Source organism: Gorilla gorilla, chromosome 18, assembly GCF_029281585.2.
Source record: "Gorilla gorilla gorilla isolate KB3781 chromosome 18, NHGRI_mGorGor1-v2.1_pri, whole genome shotgun sequence".
Taxonomy (NCBI): Eukaryota; Metazoa; Chordata; class Mammalia; order Primates; family Hominidae; genus Gorilla; species Gorilla gorilla.
Window position 1 is genome coordinate 85382315 of NC_073242.2, and position 24446 is coordinate 85406760.

The 24446-nt window shown below is 47.5% G+C and overlaps 1 protein-coding gene across 2 annotated transcripts in view; it reads left to right on the forward strand.

The window, feature by feature from the left end:
- Window positions 1-24446, forward strand: part of GNAO1 (G protein subunit alpha o1) — a 170082-nt gene that overhangs the window by 69742 nt on the left and 75894 nt on the right. For both annotated transcript variants that reach the window (XM_004057667.5, XM_019012499.4), the window contains exon 3: window positions 14871-15012. In XM_004057667.5, the coding sequence (XP_004057715.1) occupies window positions 14871-15012 (142 nt within the window). The remainder of the gene's footprint in view (window positions 1-14870; window positions 15013-24446) is intronic.

The window sequence follows — 24446 nt, forward strand, 5'->3', positions numbered from 1 at the left end:
GCCGTTTCATTTGAGGAGACATGAGTTACCCTGGAGAGGAATGTGCATTCAGACTTGCTTTTGGCGGACTTTACCATAAGCAGTCCTCCCAGAGGACATGAGAAATCATGATTTCCCTGAGGAGCCCCCATTTGGGGTGATCTGTACCTTTTGCCTTGAACTTTCCTAGGCAGGGAGCTGAGAAGGGCGTCTTTTGTGTGTTTCAGAACACTCACCTAAAATGGTCCACCATCTGGGGCAACGCTTAGGAGGCTCTGTGGCAAATCTCAAAGGCATGTGTGCCAAGCAGCCTGCACTGGAGAATGAGGGATTCTTTCCATGCCCCTTTGTCTCTTCAGGTTGCTGGTGGTGTATTGGTGTCCTTCTCTGCCCAATCACATGGCAAGGAGAAGAAAAACAAGTCTTCATTTAAAAAGAACAGGAAGGGAAAAATCAAGAACCTATGAAAAGCATTTTCCAGGCTGGCTAGGTCTGTAACGTAGAAGAGACACAAGGGAGTGAAATTCCCCATGTTTTGGGGTTAGGTGGAGTCGGGGGAGGAGTGGACAGTCCTTTGGGATCAGCTGATCCCTGAAATGCCCAAAAGAGAAAATGACCTCCAGTATGGCTTGCTTGGCTCAGCTGCTGCAAAATGGGATGGGGGCAGCTGCTGTCCTATGGTGGTGTAACCCTCAGAGCCCTCAGAACCTGTTCAGTAACCAGGCACCCCCTTTCAGATCAGCAAGTCTGTGTGACCATCCGATGCCCTGCTGCCATCTTTCCAAACAAACGTCCAAGGGCTATGCAGCTTCAATGCCGTCAAGACTCCTGACTGCTAAGAACAGAAACCTGCCCTAGAGTGACTGAAACGTGTTGTCTCATGTCACTGACTAGCCTAGGGGTACACTAGCTTCAGGCATGGCTGGATCCACATGTTTGTGATACTAACTGACAGGTGTGGATCAGGAACTCACTCAGCCCTGGGACTTAGGCTAGAAGTGGGGAGAATCCTCAAAGTGTGAGAAAGGATGGTTCCCCCAAGGGAAGTTGAGCTCCTCTCTCTCAAGGAAGGGAGGAGTTGCACAGGCAGCCAGCAGATGTCCACTACAGCCCTCATTTGCCATTTGCAGAGCTCAGGCTCCCTCAGGTATATTCTGCAGTGAGTCACCACCGCGCCCCACAGCAAGTCGCAAGGGAGCCAGGAGGAACCCAGATAGGAGCCCTCCCACAGGCTGTCGGAGCCCCACCTGGTCTGCTTGGATGACAGAGCCTTTTGGACTTGCCTGGTGTCAGAAAGGACAATGTCTTAGGTAACCTGGGTTTGTAAAAGCCTTGTCTGTGAGCTGTCAGCCAAAGACAGCGGCTTTCGTGGTCTTTTCTCTTTCCTGTGGTTCATGAGAACACATCTAGGCGCTAATGAGCAGGAACATAAATAATGAACAAACATACAGTCAACAGGAAGGCAGGAAGTTTTTTTTTTCCCCAAAGACTGAACAAGATGAGCAAAGCTCTGCAGCCGTACTTGCGCATTCTCCACAAAATATAATTAAAAAGCTATGCAGACTGCTCCCAATGTACAGTATTGTTCATATACTAAACATAATGTACTAATAGGAATACCTCACTTCGTTATGTCAGCAGAATATGAAAGGGAGATCTAGCAGCTGCCCTTATCAGGCAGATGGGAGACCAGAAATGTTACTTAGATCTAGGCAGTAAAATTGACATTGAACCAATTTGCCTCACTCGTGCCGCTTTTACTGTGTTTAACAAAAGCTCATGTCTGCACATAAGGCATTGTGAAGAGGACTCAGCAGCCATAAAGCTCTCTGTCATGTCCCTGCAACATAACCAGTGAATTTAACCATTGGGTTTCAAAGAACAGTTTTGGATTTTCCTGGAAGTAAGCCTACAGAGGACAGCATAAGGCAGCTGTGTGTCCTGACCCTTAGAAACCTGTGAGAACCAAGACATCAGGGTTGAAGGAGGGGAACCCATGCCAGTGAATGAGGGAGTGAGTCTAGTTACAATCACAAGGAAAGGGCCACAGACTCCAGGCCCAAGGGGGAAGACTATTCAGTCCGCAAGGTGGAGATGGGATTGGCAGCCAGTGCTACGAGTGGGGGATGGTGGAGAGAGATATGTCCATCTGGGGCCACTGTTTACAGGCTACCCACCTTCACAGAAAGGAGTTATATGTGGAGCCCTCATTTTAGAGCCAGAGGTCCCAAGCAATCACCTGTTTCATTCAGCCATTCATCCAGCATTGATTGATCATTTGCCATGTACCAAGCTCTGCCCTGGGCATTACAGTCTGTGAACTCAGTCTTCATGGAGCTCACGTCGATATGTGGGGAAACAGATGGTATACAAATAAAAATATACATACCAGGTGGTGATACATGTGATGAAGGAAAATAAGGAAGAATAAAGGCACAGAATAATGTAGGGAAGGGGCCGTAGTCAGACTGGTCTGAGGAGGTGACATCCGAGCAGAGCCCTGAATGCAATGAGGTATGCAGGTCTCTATTTCAGAGCTCCTCAATCTTTTGTCCAACAAGAACCCCTTTGATTTTTTGCCCCCATGAGTCACTATGTTTTGTGAGCTGGTGTATCCCAGAAAGGATGCATTTGGCAAAGATGTAGACGTAGACATAGACATAGATATGACCGTGGCCCTCGGTCAACCTGAGAAACGGGGCAACCACAGGAAGTTGATGCAACCCAGCCCCAAAGCCAACACCTGACCTGTCCAAGAGGCTGGGCAATACACATAGAAAATGAGTCCAGAGTCCCAGTGGCTTGTCCAAGCTTATGCCAGCTGGTCAGCAGCAGAGCTAAGACTTAGACCCCGGGTCTCCTGAGTGACGAAATTGGGGTGGAAGCTGCCACAGTCAGTGGCAGTATTTCCCAAACACACAGGCATGAAAAAGACAGTGGCTGGAATCTGAGGGTGGGTCAGGAGACCTGAGGTCTTCCCAAGAGGAGGCCAACAGAGCTGCCTTGAAGGACTTCCTCCACCACCAAGGGGGAGCCCCAGGCCAGGGCCAATGATGCAGGCCTGAGAAGGATTCTTCTGCCCTCATCACCTGGGGTTACAGTGTTGATGGCCAATCTGCATAAGAATCTGAGTCTTATATCTCCAAAGTTCAAGTCACGATATCTATAATCTAGGGCCAGGGGCCCCAGACCAGCAATGCTACCCAGAAGGGGAGAAGGAACAGAGCTCTAGCAGGCAGTTCTCTGAGCATTACACTGCCGCTGCCGTGGACTGACAGCTGGCCTGTGCAGCCCCCACCTCCACCCACCCCAGCACTGTGAGCTGAGGGAAAGGGCAGGGTCCATGTTGTTTTTCAGATAATGACAGCAGAGGCTCTGCACTGGAATCACAAGTCCTGGCCTTGCCCCTGGCCCTGTCTGGTGACAATTGGCAGCTGACATCTTTGCTTCTGGCCAGAGCTACCCATTATTAAAAATGGCATCTTTATAATAGATTTCTGCAAGTCATTGTCAACAGGACATCCTTCTTGTTTTGTACCAATCATTCCTCTGGGGGACTGATTTTGCCTGTTACTATTATTTTAGAACTCTTTAGAATACCCTTTTATTCTATATTATTCTGATATTAGAATATCAAGTTTTAATATAGTATTAAAAATATAGTATTAAATATAGTATTTTAATAGTATTATTACTAATTAATATATTTTATAGTATAGTATATAGTATTAATATAGTATATAGTATAGTATACTAATTATATAGTATTAATTAATAATTAATTATTAATTACTAAAGTGGTCATAATTATTTTTTAAATAAATGTTCGCATATCATACAGCTTCACCCCACAGTTAAACAGCTGGATTTTTAGCTGAGTCTTCTCTTCTTTCCAAATAGCCAAGGGATCCATTTGTGCTCACGTTATTCATCCTCACTTTGTAAGGCCTAGGTGTCACCCAGCCTCGATCTTGTCCCATCTAGGTTTTGTGGTTTTCTGCCTCCCTTGGGAGAAGCACCCTCATGGTCAGACAAGCCCCCCAGCCCAAGCAGCTGAATCTGAAGCTGGAAAGAGCTCTCATTCGTGAGCAGCCCAAATGTCCACCGTGAGGGGTTTGGTTGAATAGCTCATGGCCCGTTCAGATGATGAGACTAAGCAGCTAATAGAACCCCAGGGTGACATGGAGCCACATCAATGACTTCTTCCTGAAGTCATCTCTGGCCATGCTGGATGGAGCCTGGTGCCCCTCTTCTGCACGCCCACAGCTCCTGGGCTAGACAGCAGCTCCAGAAGGCAGGCCTGGCCTTGCAGGTCGGGCTCACTGCCCTGTACCCAGTGCCTGGAATGAAGAAAGCACTTCATAAACAGCTGTTAAAATGAATATACAGTTCAGTGTAGAAAACATGTACAGTGGGATTCCATTTTAGGGAAAATAATACTCGTGCGGACTCCCAGGTAAAAGGACTGAAATATACCCCAACATGTGGATGGTGGTTCCCTCCAGCTGGTGGGTTGATGGCTGATATTTTTTTCTTCTTTTTTGCTTAGCTGTGTGGGCTATAATCTATAAGTGTTCCAAGAACAGGCCTTTCAGTCAGGGCTGGAGAAGTCAGGGAAAGAGGAGGGAAAGCTGCCATTTAAAAGTGATCCACAATTAGAGCAGAACCACTGGTGGGAGGCAAGATGGTTTGGGGACGAATGTGTTTTTTTTTTAACAGGTGAGCATTTGTTTTAATGTGTAGCTGAGAAAAAATTTCGAGTAGTACATTAGCCATAGTACTGGTCCCTGCTGCTCCTCTGGCCTCATCCCCCACTTTCCCTGTCACTCACTAGGTTCAAGCCCTGCTGAACTAAATTAGAACACTAATTTAGTGTTAGTGTTAGTTTAGTGTTAGAACACTAAAGGTGCCCCGGGGCCTTTGCTCTTGCTGCTCCCTCTGCCTGTTGTGTTCTTCCTCACCAATATGCAAGGCCCACTTCTTATCACTGAGGCCTCAGCTTCATGCCACCTCATGGCTCTTAACTCTACCCTTCCCCACTAACTACTAGTTTTGTGTTTATTACTCTGTAATATTTGTTTACTTCTTTATGCTTTCCCCTATTGAGCTGTGAGTCCTTTGAAGGCAGGGCCTCTGTCTGTCCTGTTCGCCAGTCTCCTGGGTGCTGTGTGAACTGCACCCGGTACATAGCAGTCAGTTCCGTTGGATGAGAAGAGGAGGATGCCGTCAGTGGAGGGGTTGAAGGAGGCCATAATCTCAGGGATGGCTGCGCTCTGCCAGTCAAGGAAGCAGCCTTTATGCCTGGTAAAGAGCAAAGCTTCTGACTTCCCATCAGGGGCCTCTGCGCTCTTGGAATTCTGGGAAATCAGAAATTAAGGCCCAGAGTAATTGCTTTGCAAAACATACACATCTTACCTCCGCCCAACTGGTGGTCCCTCTGAGCCAGTCATTCAAAACATGGATACTGTCTGGCCCCTCAACACCGCATTCAGTTGAGTCAAGGCACTGCTGCACCAGGTGGAAGGAGGGCCCGTGGCTTGGGAAACAAGACTAGTGGTCTAGCCCTGCTTTGGCACTGAATTGCCTGAGACTTTTAAATAATATTAGCAGCTGACATTTATTGGGCCCCACTGAGTGCCAGACCCTCCCCACACATTAATACTGCCAGTGACCCTGTGAAGGACAAGATCATTGTCCCCATTTTACAGGGGAGAGTCCTAGACTCAGGGAGGTTGAGAACTTGCCCACAGTCCAACTGTCAGTGAATAGGAGACTCAGGGTGTGCCCCACTCTTAACAGGTGCTCAGTATATATATATTCATGGAGGGAATGAATAAACAAAGGAATGAGTGGTGTTCTCTAGGGGATTTGGGCTGCTGCAGTTCCTAGAAAGCCCTCCCAGTCCCCAGCCGCCACCGTGTCCACATCGTGTGCCCTCTGGACCACTGCAGACCACTCTGCTTAGTCCTCAGTCTTGATGGTATCCCCTGAGTCAGGAAGCCAGGTCCCTCCTGCAGATCCAGCACCACTGGCCACAAGACCACATTCCAGGGAAAGGAAATACAAGAGCAGAGTTAGTGGGAGCTCCAACAGGTAGAAGAAGAGGGAGGAGGGTCCAGGCGGGGCCCTCTCTCCCCCTTCCCCTGGGGTGCCTGCCCTCTGCTGAGCCCACCTCCAAGTGGGTATGCTGCCAGTGCCTGCCAGTGCCTCTCAACCAGGCGGTGTTGGTGACATTTCCCCCACTGAGTCAGCTTGCTGTTCATGCCTTCTCCTTGAGTCAATGGAAGCCTCCCTCAGGAGGGAACGGCAGACCCGTGCCAGTGCCAGCTCCAGGGAAGCCCTGCTGACTGGGGTCTCTGGCTTCCGGTCCCACCGGCCAGCACGTGAGCTGCCTTCATCCATTTCACACACATTTCCCGAGCACTCTGTGGGACAAGCGGGGCTCTTGGAGCTGCAAAGGGACCACACAGCATTGTCTCCAGGCACCGGTGCTGTTCTCTTGTCTGGATTGTCTTACCTTGTCTGTCCAGCCAGCACCTGCTCCGTGGTCACTGCTGTTTCCTGAGAGGCCGGTCCCACCCTCCACCATGCACCTGTACTGTAGGTGCTCCTTCAGGTTGTATTTTCCCCTTATTCCCATTATGATTTATAGAACCATTTGTGACATTACTTCTTTCATATTGTTCTTCCCTATTAGAATGCAAGCTCCACAAGGGCAGGGATTGTGTCTGTCGCTTTTATCCCAGCCCATGATATGGTGGCTGGCACCTAGTAGGTATGCAAATAATATATGAAAAATGAATTAGGGAATCAATGAATAGAGATGCTTACAGAATATACCCCTGCCCCCCACCCCTACAGGAACACCTCTAAATTATTGGGAGCTGGATCTTTTAAGACAGAAGGTAAAAACATCTTTCCATTTTGCATTTGATTAGATGTTTTTCTCACCTGGTGTCACCCATCACCTCCCCTCTCCCAGGGGAGCATCAAGGGAGGTAAGAGGCCTGTAGCACAATGGAAAGGCCTCTGGGGGTTTTGTCCGTGCTCTGCCACAAACTAAATGTGCCTGTAGGCACATCTATTCCTCCCCATATCACAGTTTTCCATCTGGAAAATGACTATTTCTGTGTGGACTCTAAGCAGAACCATTTATTTGGCCAGTCTTCGTGGCAAAGGAGGCGGGGAAAGGAACTCTTCATGAGAAGGGAGTGGCTTTCAGGTGGCAGCCAGCACATCCTTCAACTGGCCCTTGGCAGATGCCACTTTTTTGTTGTTAATTTTCATTTCTTGGCACTAGCCTTATCTTACCATCTAGATTGAGAAGCTCTGGGAGGGACCAGGCCTCATAGGCTTTAAGTCAGAAGAGACCTTCCAGCAGGCTGAACCCAAATGTGTCACTCCAGGAGATTCGTACTGATCAATGACTCTACCCCTTTTACTCAAGTATTCTCTCTAGGTCAAAATGGTCCCTAGTAGGTTAAACACGAAGTGTCTGTCTCCCATTGGAAATGACTTGTTGTTCTTCCAGATAACAAGTATACATTTTTAAACATGAAACAAAACATACAAAGAAGAAAGTTTAAAAAAATCACTGAATGCCACCACCCAAAAGTGATTATTAATACATCTTGTTACACATCCTCACATAACATCTCCCTCTCCTTCCTTCTCCCTCCATACCACACCCTACCTCCTGCCCCCACCCACAAACAGTTTTATGAAAACAGCTGCACAGAACACACACTGTAACCAGCATTTTCACTTTACCGTCCTGTCCAGATCCTGGTCTCGTAGGTTCTGTGGAGCCCCCAATTCCTGGCATGTGGCTTCTTCCCTCACTGACATCTGACAGTTGTTTGATTAAAAATGTGTCATATGAGGCCAGGCAGGTCTGTCCCTACCTCCACTGGGGAGGCAGATGGCTTCAGGGGCCACGTCCCATTACTGCCGAGATCTCCCTGACGGCTGGAAACCATTGGTGCTGTGCATGGGAGTGAAGCACTGGGTCCTGACCCTAACCCAGGCAGCCACAGCACAGCTCTCCGTCAGTGTTCAGAAACATATTTCATGACACATTAAGACAGCCTCAAATCAGGAAATCCACCTTCTCATCCCACAACCACTCCCAACATGTTCATTTGGTAAATGGTAAATGAGCAGGTTCTCTGCTTTGGTCCGGAGAAACCCCCTCTGCCGTTGTTCTTCTTTTCTCCACTGTGGCTTGTTAACCCTTGCTGCTGCTGTTGCTGCTCCTCCTCCTCCTCCTCCTCCCCCTCCTTCTCCCCCTCCTCCTCCTGACAAGCAGTGGTCCTCCCAGCCTTCCCTCCCCGTGGACCCACTTCACATCCTCTTCCTCAAGAGGACAGACATGGGACACCTGACTGACTGCACGTTCTCCCCCGTCCCTCGTACCAAGTATGGCAACAATAATAGCTAGCACTGATTGACTGGCGACTGTGCTGGGCACTCTACATGGATTCATTCTTTTGATCCTAACCATGAACCAGCTCTGTTACCACGCCCATCTCCCAGGAACAGATGCGGAAACAAGCACCCAGTCTCAGCTAGAGTCTGGCTCTAGAAGCCCCTGCTTCCTGTGGATCATTAAAGGGATTGTGATGGAGGAGGAGCGGCAGTCCAGTCCCAGGGCAGGAGCCAGGGCACTGATAAAGGGAGCAGATGAGGGGCATTTAATCTAGCTGGAGATGGAGTGAAAAACCACGTATCCCAACAGCCTGGGGCCTCTGAGTTTGTGACCCTCCAGAAGTTGGGGGGGAAACTGTATGTGTTGGTACATTGTCACACTGTCAGAGGAGTCTATGATTCAGAGAAGGAGAATGGCTGCTGGGCCAGACGAGCCTCCAAGGTCCCTTCCAGCTCCCAAGCCTGTGGTTCTGTGACCATATAAGGCCAGCGTGCCTGGGGAGTCTCACTGCAGCTAAGTGCAGTCCTACACTGCAAGGGGGAAGCAGAGAGCAAAGGGAGCCCAAGTCCAGGCCTCCTGCAGGGTCCCTAAGGCAGCAGAGAGAGAAATGGAGGTGCGGGGAGAACCAGGGTTTCTCCTTGGTTGCCTCTTCCCAGAAAGCTCAGACCTGTGCAGGCGGGCTTGGTTGCCACCCTCTGTCTCTCCCCATACCCACGTGAGATCTCCTCTCAGCAGCGTTGCCAGGTTTCCAGAGTCCAGCTGGCGGTTTCTGTCCAAAGTCAAACACTCCACAGTCAGTCCTTGGTTGTTCAGACCTCCTGTTCCTTATGGTGCTTCTGGTTTGGTGGCCTGGAACACCCCTGAGCGTCCCTGAGTTTTGGGTGGACATGAATTCAGAATCTAGCTTGATCTTCCTTTTATGTCCTGGCTTTGCAGTCATAAGAAATCTAGTAGGTCCCCACCCTGACACACACACAACACACACAGGGACACACACGTCTGCCTCCTTTAGTGAGTGCTCTGGAGAGGGACAGGTCTGGTGCATCTGTGTACTCCTGACTCATGTAGTTATGTCCCACTTTATTCAAGCACTGTCTGGAGCTCAACCCTATGCCAGGAGATATGGGAAGAAAGCAGAGATAGGTGAGATGTGGTGCTTTAATTTTAAAAATTAAAAATTAGTAAACAAGTCTTCTGGGAGATGATCTCTGATTATTATTGTTATCAGGGTACAAAATATGTACCTTTTAGTCATGTCTCTGTTGGTTCTAAGTGGCAGAAGCCCAAATCAAATTAGCTTATGCAAAATTGAGAGGGAATTATTTGGCTCATATCACTCAAAAGTGTAGGGTGGGCTTCAGGCATGGTTGGACCCAGGGGCTCAAATGATGTTTCTGGGGCTTGATTCTGCACTCTATCGCTCAGCTATGTAGATGAACAGCCCACCTGGGGCTGCTGCAATGTGAGATGCCACTGACTGTTGCTAAGGTATCTCGTGGAGCCTCGCTCCTGATTTCCAAATCCTGGCCTTGTCACCTCCATGACTCAGACCTGGGCTGTCACATGAGACTGAACTCTCCAGAGCTGTATCTCCAACTCCAACCCAGAGGCCTCCTTTCCTTGCCAGAACATTGGGCAGATACAACAGGGCGAGCTCCAATGCTTGTTTTGTGGGTGAAATCTCTGGATTCTCCTGGATATAGGGACTCATGGCAGAAGGAGAAGCCCTGCCTTTCAGCATTTGCCATTTACCAGCTGTATGTCGAGTAAGTGGCCTAACCTATCTGAGCCTCAGTTTCCTCATCTGTAAAGAGGAGATAATTTATCTCCTAGAATTGTTTCGAAGGTTAAATGAAATGACACATGTAAAGCACTTAGCACAGAGGGTAAACCCTCAAACATGAGCTGCAGTTATTCTGCTTATCTTATACTGCAAATGAAAGAAATTATGTTTGCAGGATTTTTAGAATGAAAATGCTATTACTTTTTTTTGGTTGAGACAGAGTCTCGCTCTGTCGCCCAGGCTGGAGTGCAGTGGTGCGATCTTGGCTCACTGCCACATCCTCCTCCTGGGTTGCAGTGATTCTCCTGCCTCAGCCTCCCAAGTAGCTGGGACTACAGGTGCATGCCACCACACCAGGCTAATTATTGTATTTTTCAGTAGAGACGGGGTTTCACCATATTAGCCAGGCTGGTCTCGAACTCCTGACCTCATGATCTGCCTGCCTCAGCCTCCGAAAGTGCTGGGATTACAGGCATGAGCCACTGCGTCCGGTGGAAAATATTATTAGCTACCATTTGTTTTATACTTACCATATGGTAGGCACTTAACATTTATTCCTCCCAACTCTTTGCTTATGAGGAAACCAAGGCTCAGGAGATTAAATTGTTTACCAGGGACACACAGCTCATCCTGTCCAATGCCCAACCTCTAACCACTGCTCTACTCAGCCTTCCTAAAATGGTGTGGGGAAATAGAAAATAAAGAGGTCTTTATTGATACATTTAAGGATATTTGCCTCAAATCAATACTAGCAAGAAAAAAAGAAGAGGAATGTGGCATTAAAAAAAGCTAGAGGGATGACTTAACATTTAAAAATTCAGTGTTTTTCTGAGTTTTGGGAGTATGAATAATATTTCCTGTTGTCGGTGAAACCCCGTCTCTACTAAAAATACAAAAAATTAGCCGGGCATGGTGGCGGGCGCCTGTAGTCCCAGCTACTTGGGAGGCTGAGGCAGGAGAATGGCATGAACCAGGGAGGCAGAGCTTGCAGTGAGCCGAGATCGCGCCGCTGCACTCCAGCCTGGGCGACAGACAGAGCGAGACTCCATCTGAAAAACAAAAAGGATATTTCTTGTTGTTCTGTATGGACCAAATTTTCTGGTCTTAAGTATTTATTACATTGTAGTAGAAGGAGATATAAAATTCTACCCAGAAACAGGAAGCCTATTTTTAACCTAATATAAGCCAGTTTGAACAACTTATAGGGCTAATCATGATTTGAGCAATTTCCCCCAAATTGCAACATTTCTGCAAACTGCAAATGAAGCTTCTTTATCTTGGGACACCCCAGGCAACAGATTGAGACCTGCCAGGCAGTATTTTCAGCCCATGAATTGAGGTGTGATAGAAAGGACTGTGAGCTTGGAGACCTGTATCCTGTTCTTGGCCTGGGCTCTTACCTGCTGAGAGACATTGGGGCAATTACTTATTCTCTCTCAGCCTCAGTTTTCTCTTGTGTCAAATGGGTGTAATAAAATCCCACCCTTTCCACCTGATCAAGTGCGTATAAAGATTAATGATATCAATAGGTGTGAAATAGGTTGAAGGAAGTCCCAGAGCCAGCCATAGGTCTGGAGAACATTCCCAGGAGAGTGGTAGGGTCTGCTGGTCCCAAATGAAGCGTGAGAAACTCAATGCACTGGCTTCTGGGGAAGCATATCATAGCATGGGGACCAGCCAATCCTGCCTGCACCACTCAGGTCACCCAAAGGGTCCCACCCTCTTAGGGGAATCTAGGTACCAGTTGCCTTTCTTTTCTGTTTTTTAGTATTTACGCTAGAGTTTACAACGTGTATCTTGACTTATTACACTTTACTTTCAAATAATATTATATTAATACTACTTTTTTCACATACAAGAATCTTTCTACAGTATAGAGTATACTTTCATTTTATCCCTCCCATCCTTTGTGCTATTGTTGAAGTTTTATTTCTATGTATGTTATAAACATCATAATACATTTTTCAGCTTCTTCCCTCTCTTTGTTTCAATTTAGATAGTTTCTATTGCCATGTTTTCAAGTTCACTCATCTTCTGTATGTCTGATCTGCTGTTAATCCCACCCAGTGAAATTTTTATTTTAGATATTATATTTTCATCAGTTGATATTCCCGTTTGTTCTTTTTAACGTCTTCCATTTCTTTCCTCATTATGTTCATAATTCCCTTCAATTTCTTAGAAATATTTAAAATAGATGTTTTAAAATTCTTATTGTTAATTCCATGATCTCTGTCACTGCTGGGTCTGTTTCTGTTGACTGCATTTTATCATAGTTATGGGTCATGCTTTTCTGCTTCTTTGCATATTCAGGAATTATTTGTGTGATGCTGATACTATGAATATTATATTGTTGAATGTCTAGATTTTGTTGTTCTCATGTAAAGACTGTTGGACTTTATTCTCCAGGTAGTTAAGTTACTTGTAGATCAGCTTGATTTTTTTTTAACTTTGTTTTTAAGTTTCATGAGGGCAGGTCTAAAGCAGCCTTTACTCTGGAGCTAGCTCAGCCCCGTTGCTATGGCATGAGCCTTCTGGCGTCTCTGCTGAGTGCCCCAGGCGTTCAACAAGGACTCTTCACTCTGGCTGTTTGGAACTTGAATATCACCCAGCCTTGAATGAGCTCTGGGAAGCGTTCAACTGATAAGCTCCCTGATGCTTGTTCTTTCTTTAGTAATTGTTCCTTGACCAGCTGTGGAATCTTACCCTATCCAGCCACAGACTCCAAGGGGACCCCTATGCACTCTCTGAAGCATCTGAAGTGCTCTCTCTTTGCAGTTTTCTCCCCTCTGGTACGCTGCCCTTCCAGCTACCTCAGCTTTCCTGAACTCACTTTTTCTCTTCAGCTCAGTGAAATGGCTGTGTTCTGCCTGGGTTCCCTCCTGCACTGTGGTCTAGTAAACACCTAAAGGCGGATGCCCAGGCCATCACCGGACTCTCCTCCTTGGTCTCCCTTCTCTCAGGGATCACAGTCCTGCACTGTCTATTCTCCAGTGTTTGAAGATGCTTGTTTCATATATTTTGTCTGGTTTTCTAGTTGTTTACAGTGGGAGCTAGCAAAGATCCCTTTGAGATCTCTCTGGGGTGGTGCACCAGTAGCCTGTACTGGTTATGTACTCCCTCAAGATACTTTTACAAAACTGGACTTAGGAATAATTAAAGTCAACAGAAAGTTGATAGGGTCATTCTGATCTGCTTTTTAGAGAAATTCAGGGTGAAGACCTGCAAACCAGCACCAAGTGGAATTTGCAGCAGGAATCATTATTGTCCATCAACTGATGACTGGATAAATAAAATGTGGTACATCCATACAGTGGAATACTATTCAGTAATAAAAAGGAATGAGCTACTGATACATGCTACAACATGAATGAATCTTGAAAACATTGTGCTAAGTGAAAGAAACCAGTCACAAAAGACCATACATTGTATGGTTCCATTTATGTGAACTGTCCAGAATAGCCGAATTTATAGAAACAAAATGTAGATCAGTGGTTGCTTAGGGTAGGGGCAGGGCATGGACAGTAACTGCTAATGGATACAAAGTTCCTTTTGGGGAGATTGAAATGTTCTAAAATTAGATTATGGTGATGATTGACCAACCTTGTGAATATACTAAAAACCATTGAATTGTATATTTTAAGTGGGTAGAGTCTATGGTATATGAACTGTATCTCAATAAAACTGTTGTTTTTAAAAAAAGGAGAAGAATCTTTAGCCATTTTCTCCTGCATGAAGGTAATGAAGGAATTGGAAGGAGCCTTGGTATGGTAGAAAGGAGGTCTCAGTTATTATATTGGTGCGTGAACGTGTCACAAGTAGTGTTCTATCTGGGACTGAAAATGTGACCACAGAAGAGTTTACATAGTTCATTGGGGGAGGACAAATGTAGGATGTTAATCTTAAAATTCATTTGCTCTTTCTGGATTACTTTAGTTATAAGAGGATTCTTTTGGTTTTGGCGTGAGCCCCTCCTTCTAGCTTTCTCTCCTGTCCGGATCCTTGTCAGCAGTGAGCACATGTTGAGTGGCTAGCAGGCAGTGCCACGTGGCCTCTGAAAGTTATGATGTCCCCTTTATGTCTTCTTTGTCCCTGTTCAGATCCACGAGAACGAGGGTGGTATGTGGTTAAATCCTAGCCAAGGATGAAAAAGTAGGCAAACCCTTTTATTGACTTTTCTGTTGTCAAAGATAAAGATGGTTATTTGTTTGTCTTAAGTGAATCATTTTACCTTCATTAAAAGCGGTGAGTTTTCTGTGAAAGAAAAATGCATCATCCATTTGCAGACTTTTTACAGGGATTTTCAACAGTATGCCTCTGGGTGTACACCTAAGTTGGGACCCCGAACTTTGCTTAAAATACTCATAACTAACATACATTGAGTGCTTAATGTATGCCATTCCTGTTCTAAGTGCTTTCAAGTATTATCACACCTCATTGATGGATTTTTCTTTCATTATGTAGGGAATGTGAAAAGACTGCATTTCTTTTTTCCAAGATTCTGTTTTTCAGTAATTTAGGTAGCTTTTTCCTTTAGATTTTATGACATTAATGTAGCAACTCAGTAACTCAGCATCTCGGCTGGACCTGGCCCACAGTCAGCCAGTACTTCTCATGCCTGTGCTCTCTGTGTTGATGAGGACAATGCTCTCATCAGGTGTGGTGTGTGTGGTTTTTCTCTAGGATCATCCATGAAGATGGCTTCTCCGGAGAAGACGTGAAACAATACAAGCCTGTTGTCTACAGCAACACCATCCAGTCCCTGGCAGCCATCGTCCGGGCCATGGACACTTTGGGCATCGAATATGGTGATAAGGAGAGAAAGGTAGGCCCCTGAGCCCATAAGCACAGCAACAAGAGGTTCTGTCTGTGTTACCCCACTGCCTCCTCTTTATAGTGCTGGGCTGCCTTAAATGAACGAGAAGAGACTCCGCTATGTATGAAAGATATATGGTGGCACAGTCAACAACCTAAGCCATTGCATCCACCCCTCTGGCAAACTCCCAGCAAACTCACCAACTTTGCAAGTTGCAGGGGCTACAAAACTCCCGGATTTATTTTGCAGATGAGGAAGAGTTGCTGACAGTTCTAAATTGGGGCTGCCACAACACTGTCTAAGTACCTGTCCTTGGGCAATTAACTTGTACAGAAAAAATATGTATTAAACAAAACAAGCCTTGTCTGGCCACCATCTCCCCTCCTTAGAAGAACTTTCCTTGCCTTGTTGTGGAGTGAGGATAGCCATTTGAATTGACTGTCTTTCCTCTTTTTACACCAAGGGCTATGTTTTCTGCCTCCCCCGGGTAAGCATGAGGACCTACAGGGCTCTCCTTCCTGTAGAAAGTCAGTGTCCTAGAACAGGGACTGTTTGGGGGTAACGTTTCTAGGCTTCTATTAAGTGGTGAATGGAATAAGTACTATATAAAAGCCTCTAATTTGCAAACATTTATATTAACTGTTAAGACTGAACTATATACAGCTACACTGGCAAGGCTAAATAAAAGGAGGGAGGGAGAGAGGGAGAGGAGAAAATAGCCTCAGAATTCTTTCCAGAAGCAGCTCTTTGTCCCTGTTTGGGACTGAATCTCAGTGATCCTCCCTCTGGGACCTGGAGATTGGAGAAGGGGGCGGAGGGCAGGTACAGCCTCCAAGCACCTGGGCTCTGCATCTGAGCCTCTGGATGGAGAGCATTCATCTCTGATTGCTGTGTGATTTGATTGTCTATTATACACATGTCCTGTCTTTGCTAAAAATCATCTTCCTCACAGAGGAAAACTGTCCTGGTTGTCTCTGTGTCTGATAAATCATCCATGATAGACAGCTTTAAATGTAAAATTTGATATGTAATGCACAAAATCCTAATTCCATGGGGCAGAGTCATCCAGCCCAGGCATTGGCTCCTCCAGGTACTGGGGAATTGGGTGACTGAGGGTATATCCGAAGCCAGCCTGAGGTGGAGAAGCTGGGCACTAGCGGGGGACCTGGGCCCATCTGCCGCTCCTCCTGGAGGCCAAGTCGGGAAGTGGATTCTGCAAAGGAAGCACTTCTTCCTGGAAGACCGGCTTTGGGTTTGGTCACAGAGCCAGGGCCTGTGGAAAGAGGGAATGGGGGAGTGGATGGGTCCATTCACTGCAGGCTTATGATATGCAAGGCTTTGAGCTAGGTGCTGTGGATACAGGAATGAGCACAGCAGGGAATGGTGTCTGGTTGCAGAAAACACCTATTCAGATCATTAGAACTAACCCATATGAGTACAGTGCTTCATTCTTCTTAATAACAATAGTAGGAATAAAAACAGCTACCATTTGTTGAGCACCTACTGGCTGCCAGGCACATACTAAGCACTTTACATATAATGACTCGTTTTATTTAACTCATTTTATTACAGCCCAGAGCAAGGAGTGCCTCATCTTCAGGCATGGCACAAGCCACAGGCCTCTGGTCTGTCTGTCTCCCTTTGACTAAGTGGGGAGCGTGATATCTGAATCTCAGCCAGATAGCAGACACAGTACAAAAGGCACACCCCCTACACACACACACACACACACACACACACACGGTGTGTGAGATCTTCCAGGAGCAAATGTATTCATCTCCCAGCCAGCTCTTCCTAAAAATCTCCTATACTGATTATAACCCAGAAAAGTCAGTGTGGCTTTGGAATACTTTTCTCCTTCCATTTTGGAAAACATTCATTGTTCCCATGGGATTTTTTTTTCCATTTTATTATCCTGAATGGAGAGATGATTGCTTGGGAATCGCTAGGACTATGATACGTTAAGGACTGTACTGCAGGCCCCTGGGAAACAGTGTCCCTTCTCTGGCTATTTCTCCTCCATGGAATTTCCCAGTCAAGTCAGCCTTCAAGTAGGAAGGAGGGGAAGGCTCCAATGGAAGGAGAGACTGAGAGCTAAGCGGGACTCCCTGGAGAGTCCACTGGACACAGTCGAGTCCAAGCACAGTTCCGTTATGGCAGGTGGCACCATGGCTGGCACCTGGCCCATCCCTAGGGCAACACAGCCTTGTCTGGTGTGAGCTTCCTGGTGGGCAAAGGCCTCCCTGGCACTCAGGCACCCCCTTCCTGTATTCTTACACCTGTGAGGAGCAGGAAAGGAGTGAACCCGAGACCCAGGCCACAGCAAGCCAGACAGCTGGAAAAGGCGTTCCCGGGAGTGGACTGGTGTGGATTCGCAGCCTGTGGAGCTGGGCAGAAGAGAGTGGAAGCCACCACTTCTGCCCTCTCGATGAGGAGACATACCAGGCCAGAAAGGGCTGCAGTACCTGCTGGTGTGGGGGCAGCTCAGAGCCAACATCCTTCCCTTTCCATGTTCTCATGGAGCTTCCTATCTAGCAGTACAGGCAGCAAACAAGCCCACAAGTAGGTGACTGCATAATGTCAGATAATGCTAAGGGCTGCAGGGAAAACAAAATAAGGTGATGTGAGAGCCTGATCTGGGGGTAGGAGGAGCAGATACTTCAGAGTGGGAGGACGAGGGGACAGAAAGTTCCAGACAAGCACCCTGGCCCTGAGGGAGGAATGAGCCTGGCGCAGAGGAATATAAAGCTCTGTTCAGCTGGAGCTACCTGCAGCCAGGCAGCTGCTGATGTCCAGATGCCCTGAGCCCAGGGCTGGGTCCCCATATTTTTCTGTCTCTAGGGTCCCCAGCCACTCTCCACCTAGGGGATCTGCCATTTGGATGCTGGGGAAACCACCTTATGCTGCAGGAGCCCAGATCCGTGTTTTGGTCTCTGAAGAAGAGACCTCCTTCCCTCTCATGTTTTTTTCACCTCTGCCACCCACCACCACTCATCAGGGGATGTCTGGAGGAAGACAACCCCACTCCCAGCACCTGCCGGGGCCAGCCAGCCTTGCACTCTCCACACAGAAAAGCGCCTAAGAGCTTCCTTGCTGTACCTCAGTGTCAGCCCCTAGAACACGTAGGTGTCCCTGAATTCCCCCGGCAGCTGACTCACCACCTGTCCTGTCTGTTTCCCCCAGAGGAAAGAGGACTGGCTGGTTTTTCCTTCAGCCTCTCTGGTGTGGAGTCACTTGGGGCCCCGTGACTGTGCGTGAGCCTGAACCTGAAAGAGCCTCCGTGCAGAGCAAACAGCAGGGACCTCCTTACATCCGTCTGTGGTTTCCACACCCCAGGCCCCAGCCTCAGACTACAGACCCCTCCCAGGGACCCCATGTACTCTCACGCCTCCGGGCCTTCGCTGGGGTGTGCTCTCTGCCTCTAGTGCCCTCCTCTTTTCTTCCCCTCTTCCACATGGAACTGCCCCACTCAGTAAGGGCCCACTATGCTTCATCTTGTCCATGAAGCCTCCTTCCCTTTTCCTTCCCTGAGGAAGAAACTCAGCTCAGGGCTTTCTCCATGAAGCTCTTATCTCACACACTGGCATGAAGATGAATTGTTTATGCTTCTTTCCATAGAGCAGTGGGCCCTAAAGTGTAGTCAGAGTCCTTTGAGCAGCTCATGAAAGCCGCGAGCCTTCCCTCCAGAACAGGGGACACAGCACACATCTAGGAGATTCTGCATGCAATTTCAGGGGGGCCTTGCTCACCAATGGAGTCCAGCCTAAGAACCCCTTCATCATTTAAGGTCTTCTGATCAAGGCCTATGTCGTTTATCTTTGGGACACCTCCTCACTCCAGCAGCCAACACAGTGCTCAGCACTTAGTAGGACTTCAAGACCCATCCCATTAATGGAATGAAATTTCTAACTTTCCCAGTTTTCAGAGAAAAAAAGGCAAAGTGCCTGTAACTTTATCACTACATCAACAGCTGTTGATTGAGTACCTACCATGTGTAGGGCTGGTGCTAAGCCACGTGTGAAGATTCAAAGGCATGTGAGTTGGAGCCTTTAAGGAGCTGGTCATCTTCTTGGGAAGATGGAGCTCACAGGCAGAGTGAGCACAGCCCTTGCACATGGTGGGCAGGAAGAGCTGCTTAGTGGGAGTGAAGCTGGAACTGTCCCTGAAGCACAGGTACAGTTTGACAGGTACAGTGTAGGTGAGCAAAGGCCCTTGAAGCCAGGAAAAAAACATGGTTGGTAATGAGGGAAAGGAGAGTTAATTGGCAGAGGAGGCCAGTGGGCAGAACAGAGGACTGGGGTCTGAGCAAGGTGTGGGAAAACTAGAAGGTCCAGTTGGGTCCAGATTTGGTGGGCCCTGGAAGGTAGGCCATGGAGTTTGGGTTTTATCCTGTTAGCAGTAGGCAGCCATGGAGAGATTTTGAGCTGGGATGGAATGAAAGTGAAATTTTAGGAAATTATGATGATGGCATGTGCAGAGTGGACAGGGCAGGGAGGGGGATGGCGGGGGGAGACTAAAGATGGGAAGCAGGTGAAGAAGCTCCAGCAACAGACCACGAATAAGGTGCAAGGGGCTAGGTGAGGGGTCAGAAAGGCAGTAGAGTGATGCATAGCAACAAAGGAAATACAGGGGCCTGGTGATTAATTGGCTGTTGGAAAAGGATGGGCACAAGGTAGAACCTCAGCCAGAAAGCCAGGAGGCCGGGTGGGGCCGGACCACAGAGGGTGAGTCCCCTTCCAAACCTAAGGGGTTTCCAGGTGGGGGAGGTCCGCACATATCAGATGGATGGATTCAGAGAACTGAAGCTCTGGGAATTACTGACTCCAGGATAATAACGGCTTTCCATTTTTATGTTTCAGAGCCTTTATTGGAAAAGGATGGGCCTAATTTGTCCTGTTATTTAAAAAATATTCCTTAATGCTTAAATTATTTAATCCTAACAACTACCTGTGCTGTGGGTGCTATTGTTGTCCTCATTTTATAGGTTAAAAAAAAATGAGGCATGGAGAGGCTAAGTGACTTGCCCAGGGTCATGCAATACAAATTATATATGTATACAGTGTAGACATGGAAGCCTAACAAGACTAAAACCTGTGTGGCCCAGGTCCAGAGCAGAGTCCCATTTAGATAGGCACAGTATGATGAGGCAAAACAAATCATTCAAAGAATCCCATCCTTCATCCTAAGTCTCTCTAAGAATATGAAAAGGGACCAGAGACAGCTCCCCCTGCTGTTCTCAAACATCCTCTCCTGCCTCCCACATCTGTCCCACCCCACTCCCTTGAGCTGCCTTACCCCCCTGGGTTCTCCATGGACCCTCTTCTCCACCCCAGCGAGCAAGGCTGGTCCTCTCTCCCCTTCTCTCTCTCCCACTAAAGGGGTTCCTGCTCTGCCTCTCCTTCACTCCTCCCTTTTTCTTCATCTCCCTTTCCCCTCCCTTTCTATCTCTCCCTTTCCTGCCTTCCCTTTTTCCTTTTTCCTCTGTCCTCCTCGCTCCTTCTCAGTCTCCTTTTCCTCCTCCCATTCCCTCTCTCCCTCCCTTCCTCCTCACTCCAGCTCATTATTACGTAAATTGCTTCACCTTCTAAGCCAAGCTCTCCCCCTCCTCCTTCCTCTAGCCTTAGCCCAGGGCCTACATCTGCATCACAAAAGCAGAGGGCCTTGTTCTGGCTGAGCTGGCCTAAACTCTGACACTGGAAGAAAGGGTTGAGGAGAAACTGAACAATTACAGGATTAGAAGGTTCACTGGACCAGTGCGGGGGGATGGGGAAAGCTTTGAACAAGCCTGTATTAATATAGTTCATCATACACACACATGTGTCTGTATAAACATATGTAAAATATATGTGTGTATATGTGTACATCCTTGCATATGTAAAATATATTGTAAACAAATGGACTAGTAGCAGTCATGCATTGAACTTGTATGAGGCTTTATTCAGTTGAAAATACTCCAGTTTTCATTTTTTCACTATTTGTGCCTATGCCTGTTTCTCTCAACTATAAACTCCTTAAGGGCAGAGTATAGATCCTATTCCTCTAGCACAATGCCTAATACAGGAAGTATTGAATACTAAGTTTAAACCCCAATTCTACCACCAGCTATATGGCCCTGGGTAAATTATGTAACCTCTCTAAGCCTCAGCATTTTGGACTGTAAAATAGTAATGATCCTGATACCTCCCTCATTCATATCTGCCGTAAGAGTAAATGAGATAATGCCTGTAGCGTGCATAGGATAGTGCCTGTCACATAGCAACTTCTCAACATGTGTTGGCAATTATTCTCATTATTTGTCTAAAATCATTATTTTTGATAAAGTATTGATGAATTCTACTCACAGCAATCTAGTGAGGAATGGGCAAGGTTTTATCTGCACTTTTCAGGTTAGAAACAGAAGCACAAGGTTCTTAACTGGCCACCCAAGGTCATGTTACCAAGCCTGGGTCTGCTGAACCTGTGCCATAAAGCCAAACACCAACACTGAAGTTTACAACAAGACAAAAGACTGCGTTTATCTGCAGGGGGCTGAGCAAGGAGAGTCAGGCAGCTCATGCTTAACATCTCACTTCCTCAATGGCCCTACAAGCAAGGGCTTTTAAAGGCAAGGGTACATTTTAGGAAAGCAGAAGCTACAGGCAAAACCGTAAACCTGTACATGGAGGTTATACATTGGTTTGGCCCAAAAAAGCAGGATATCTTGTGGGGCAGGCTTTGAGGTCATAGGTAGATCCAGAGATTCTGTGATTTGCAGTTGGTTAAGGAGCAAGCCTTTGTCTAAAACCTTGGGGACAGCCAAAATGAATGTTAAGGTCTGGCCTGTAGGTATGAGTCTCTCCAGGCCCCTCAGGAAGAAATTTAGAAGAAAGACCAGCGGTCAGTGTTCTATCCTTAGTTACCACTCTTCTGAGGTCTACTTGACTGCAATGGGCATTTTCCATCTGGTGGGGGTCCAGGTTTCTGAAAAACAGCTCAGGGACATATGTTAAGATGTTATCTTTAGTTTCCATAGGGAACCAAACATCTTGTGGCTCTAACTTACTTGGGTGGCTATTATTTTAAGCTATTACAACCTCCTTGCTTCTCAAGTTGCTCATTTACTTCTCAAGGCTAGCTAGGTGCCTGGAATTTCCCTTGAAGAGACTCAAGATTTTTCTGTTTCCATGCTTTTTCAGGGTGTGGGGGGCAGCACAACCCTAACAGGGGGCTCCCTGCTCTATCTCAGTCACCTACCTAAGCAGGATGAAAGATGGGTGCCAGCTGGGCTTGCCGCCCATGCTCTTGTTCCACCAGGGGCCTTCACTGGAGCTGTATCCCCTAGAGATAATGGTAGCTCTTTGGGAGGCAGAATCAGATTTCACATTTAGTTTTCAGAATGTCATTGGATCTCCTCTGGTAAAAGAAATCTTGACATTTAAGTCACACAATGGAGCTCAGGACACTATGCTTTTTAATAATCATGGAAATATTGTGGTGCCACCTCTACAGTGCAGTGCAGTTCACCTTGTGGTTTGCATGAATTCTGAAACAGATAAAAACAAGGATGCTATCTGGCCTGTGTCTCCCTGAGTCCCCTGGGGCTTAGAGATACTTTAGTGGTAGTTGTTAGATCTGACGGGGGCTGGAGGATGTAACAGATGAAGGCTTCATACTCCCATAGCCCAAACACGAGGCCAGGAAGAGGATGTAGATGTGTCCCATGCTGGGTGCTGAGGCTCTCCACCTACAGCAGCCCCAGAGCCTGCCCTGACCCTTTGCCAGCCAGGTGAATAGAGCTTGAAACTGCTCCATTCAAGCCCATCTCATTCTGCTGCTCCATTTTGCAGATGGAACATAGGTTTCATCTGGTCCAAACTGGAAAGAGACTTACCCAGGGGAATATGTGGCAGATCCAGGGCTAGAGCATTCAGCTTCCTGCATCGCAGCTCAGTCCTCTTTCCATCTCAGCAGGCTGCTTCCAGTCACCCAGCCAATTTGGGGACTCATTTTCTTTCATTCAGTTGGTCAATCAATCATTCCACAAATACTTATCACTCAATTACTTATTACTTACAAATGCTTACTTCCTGGGGAAGTGCACAAGATGGCAGAGGTGGGTACAAAGATGCAAAGATCAAGAGGCTCCCGGTCTTGGGCAGAGATGCCAGCCCCAGAATGAGAAGGTAAACGCCTTGGTTTCCAGGGCTTCTCCCAGCTCTGAAATTCCAGCTCTCCAGGGCTCAGTGCAGCATCAGCACAGCTCCCTGATCCAAGGCTGGATCGGGCCACAAGCTCCTGGTTTGAGGGAGGGCATCCACCATCTAAGCCCTGCCGCAAGGAGCCTGAGACCCGGCTACTGGTACTTTGGCCCAGGATGGCAGCATCAGTGGTTTTCCCTGACCGTCATCTAAAAGGAAGAACCAACCCAAAGGAACTGCAGTTTTCAGTATGGGAAAGAAAGAAGGACTAAAGTGTCAGATTTTTGAAATGTCTCTTAGCTTCTCCTCCTCATTAGAGTCTTGGGTTTCCTTAGCTAAAAGTGGTGCCCTCCCCCCAGCCCCTCCCAGCTGCCCCCCAGCAGCACACTCTACTTCATGGTTGTCTTACCCTTGGGGCCAGACAGCAGGTCTGGAGGAACAGGTCAGTCTTGTTCATCATGCCCAGTGCTAGCAGGGGTCAGTGAATCCTGTGTCTGAGTGATTCCATTCATCCAATGGGTGTGTGCTTCTGGGTCAAGTGCTGGCTTGGTACTAGGGATATGCATGGCCTGAACAGATGTGTCCAGGGAAGAAAGGATGAAAGATGCAGAATATGCTTCTTTCCATGCCTTCCTGATCCCTCCACAGCATTTGCCATGTGTGCTTCCATTCATGCGTTCCCACAGCGGTGGCTCAGCCTGGAGCAGGCACTCAGCCTCCAGGGCTCCAGCACATTGGCCCCTGCAGAGGCCCCAGCCAGCACCTAGCCTTCATCTGGCCTGGCCTGCCTTCTCTTCCGTGGCGTGCAGAGTTGAGTGGATGCTCAAGGCTGGGCTGCCATCAGTCTCTACATGTTCATTGCCTGTAGAAAAGGGCATGGAATTTTAAAAAGGAAATTTAAATGAAAGACTTCAACAAACAGTAAACGAAAACTGCAAGCGGTGATGCGTTGCGCTTGTGTGCTCTCTTTCTGTCTTTCACACTCCAACCCCGCCCCCCACCGCCACCATAAGCCCTAATGACTCTGCTCTGATGGTGGGAAAATGTTATAACCACGTAAATAAATATTCTTCGGCATCAGGACTGAAGTGGCCCCCACCAATCTTGGATGTCCAAGAGCCACCCCATTGCAGCCCCTCTTCTACCCCCACCCGATCCCCACCTGGCAGCTACGCAGGGGGAACTGACCGCCTCCCCTCTGGAGAGGGGCCATTGTGTGAGCATCCTTTGGGCTTGTGGTACCTGTTTCAAGGTGACAAACCAGCT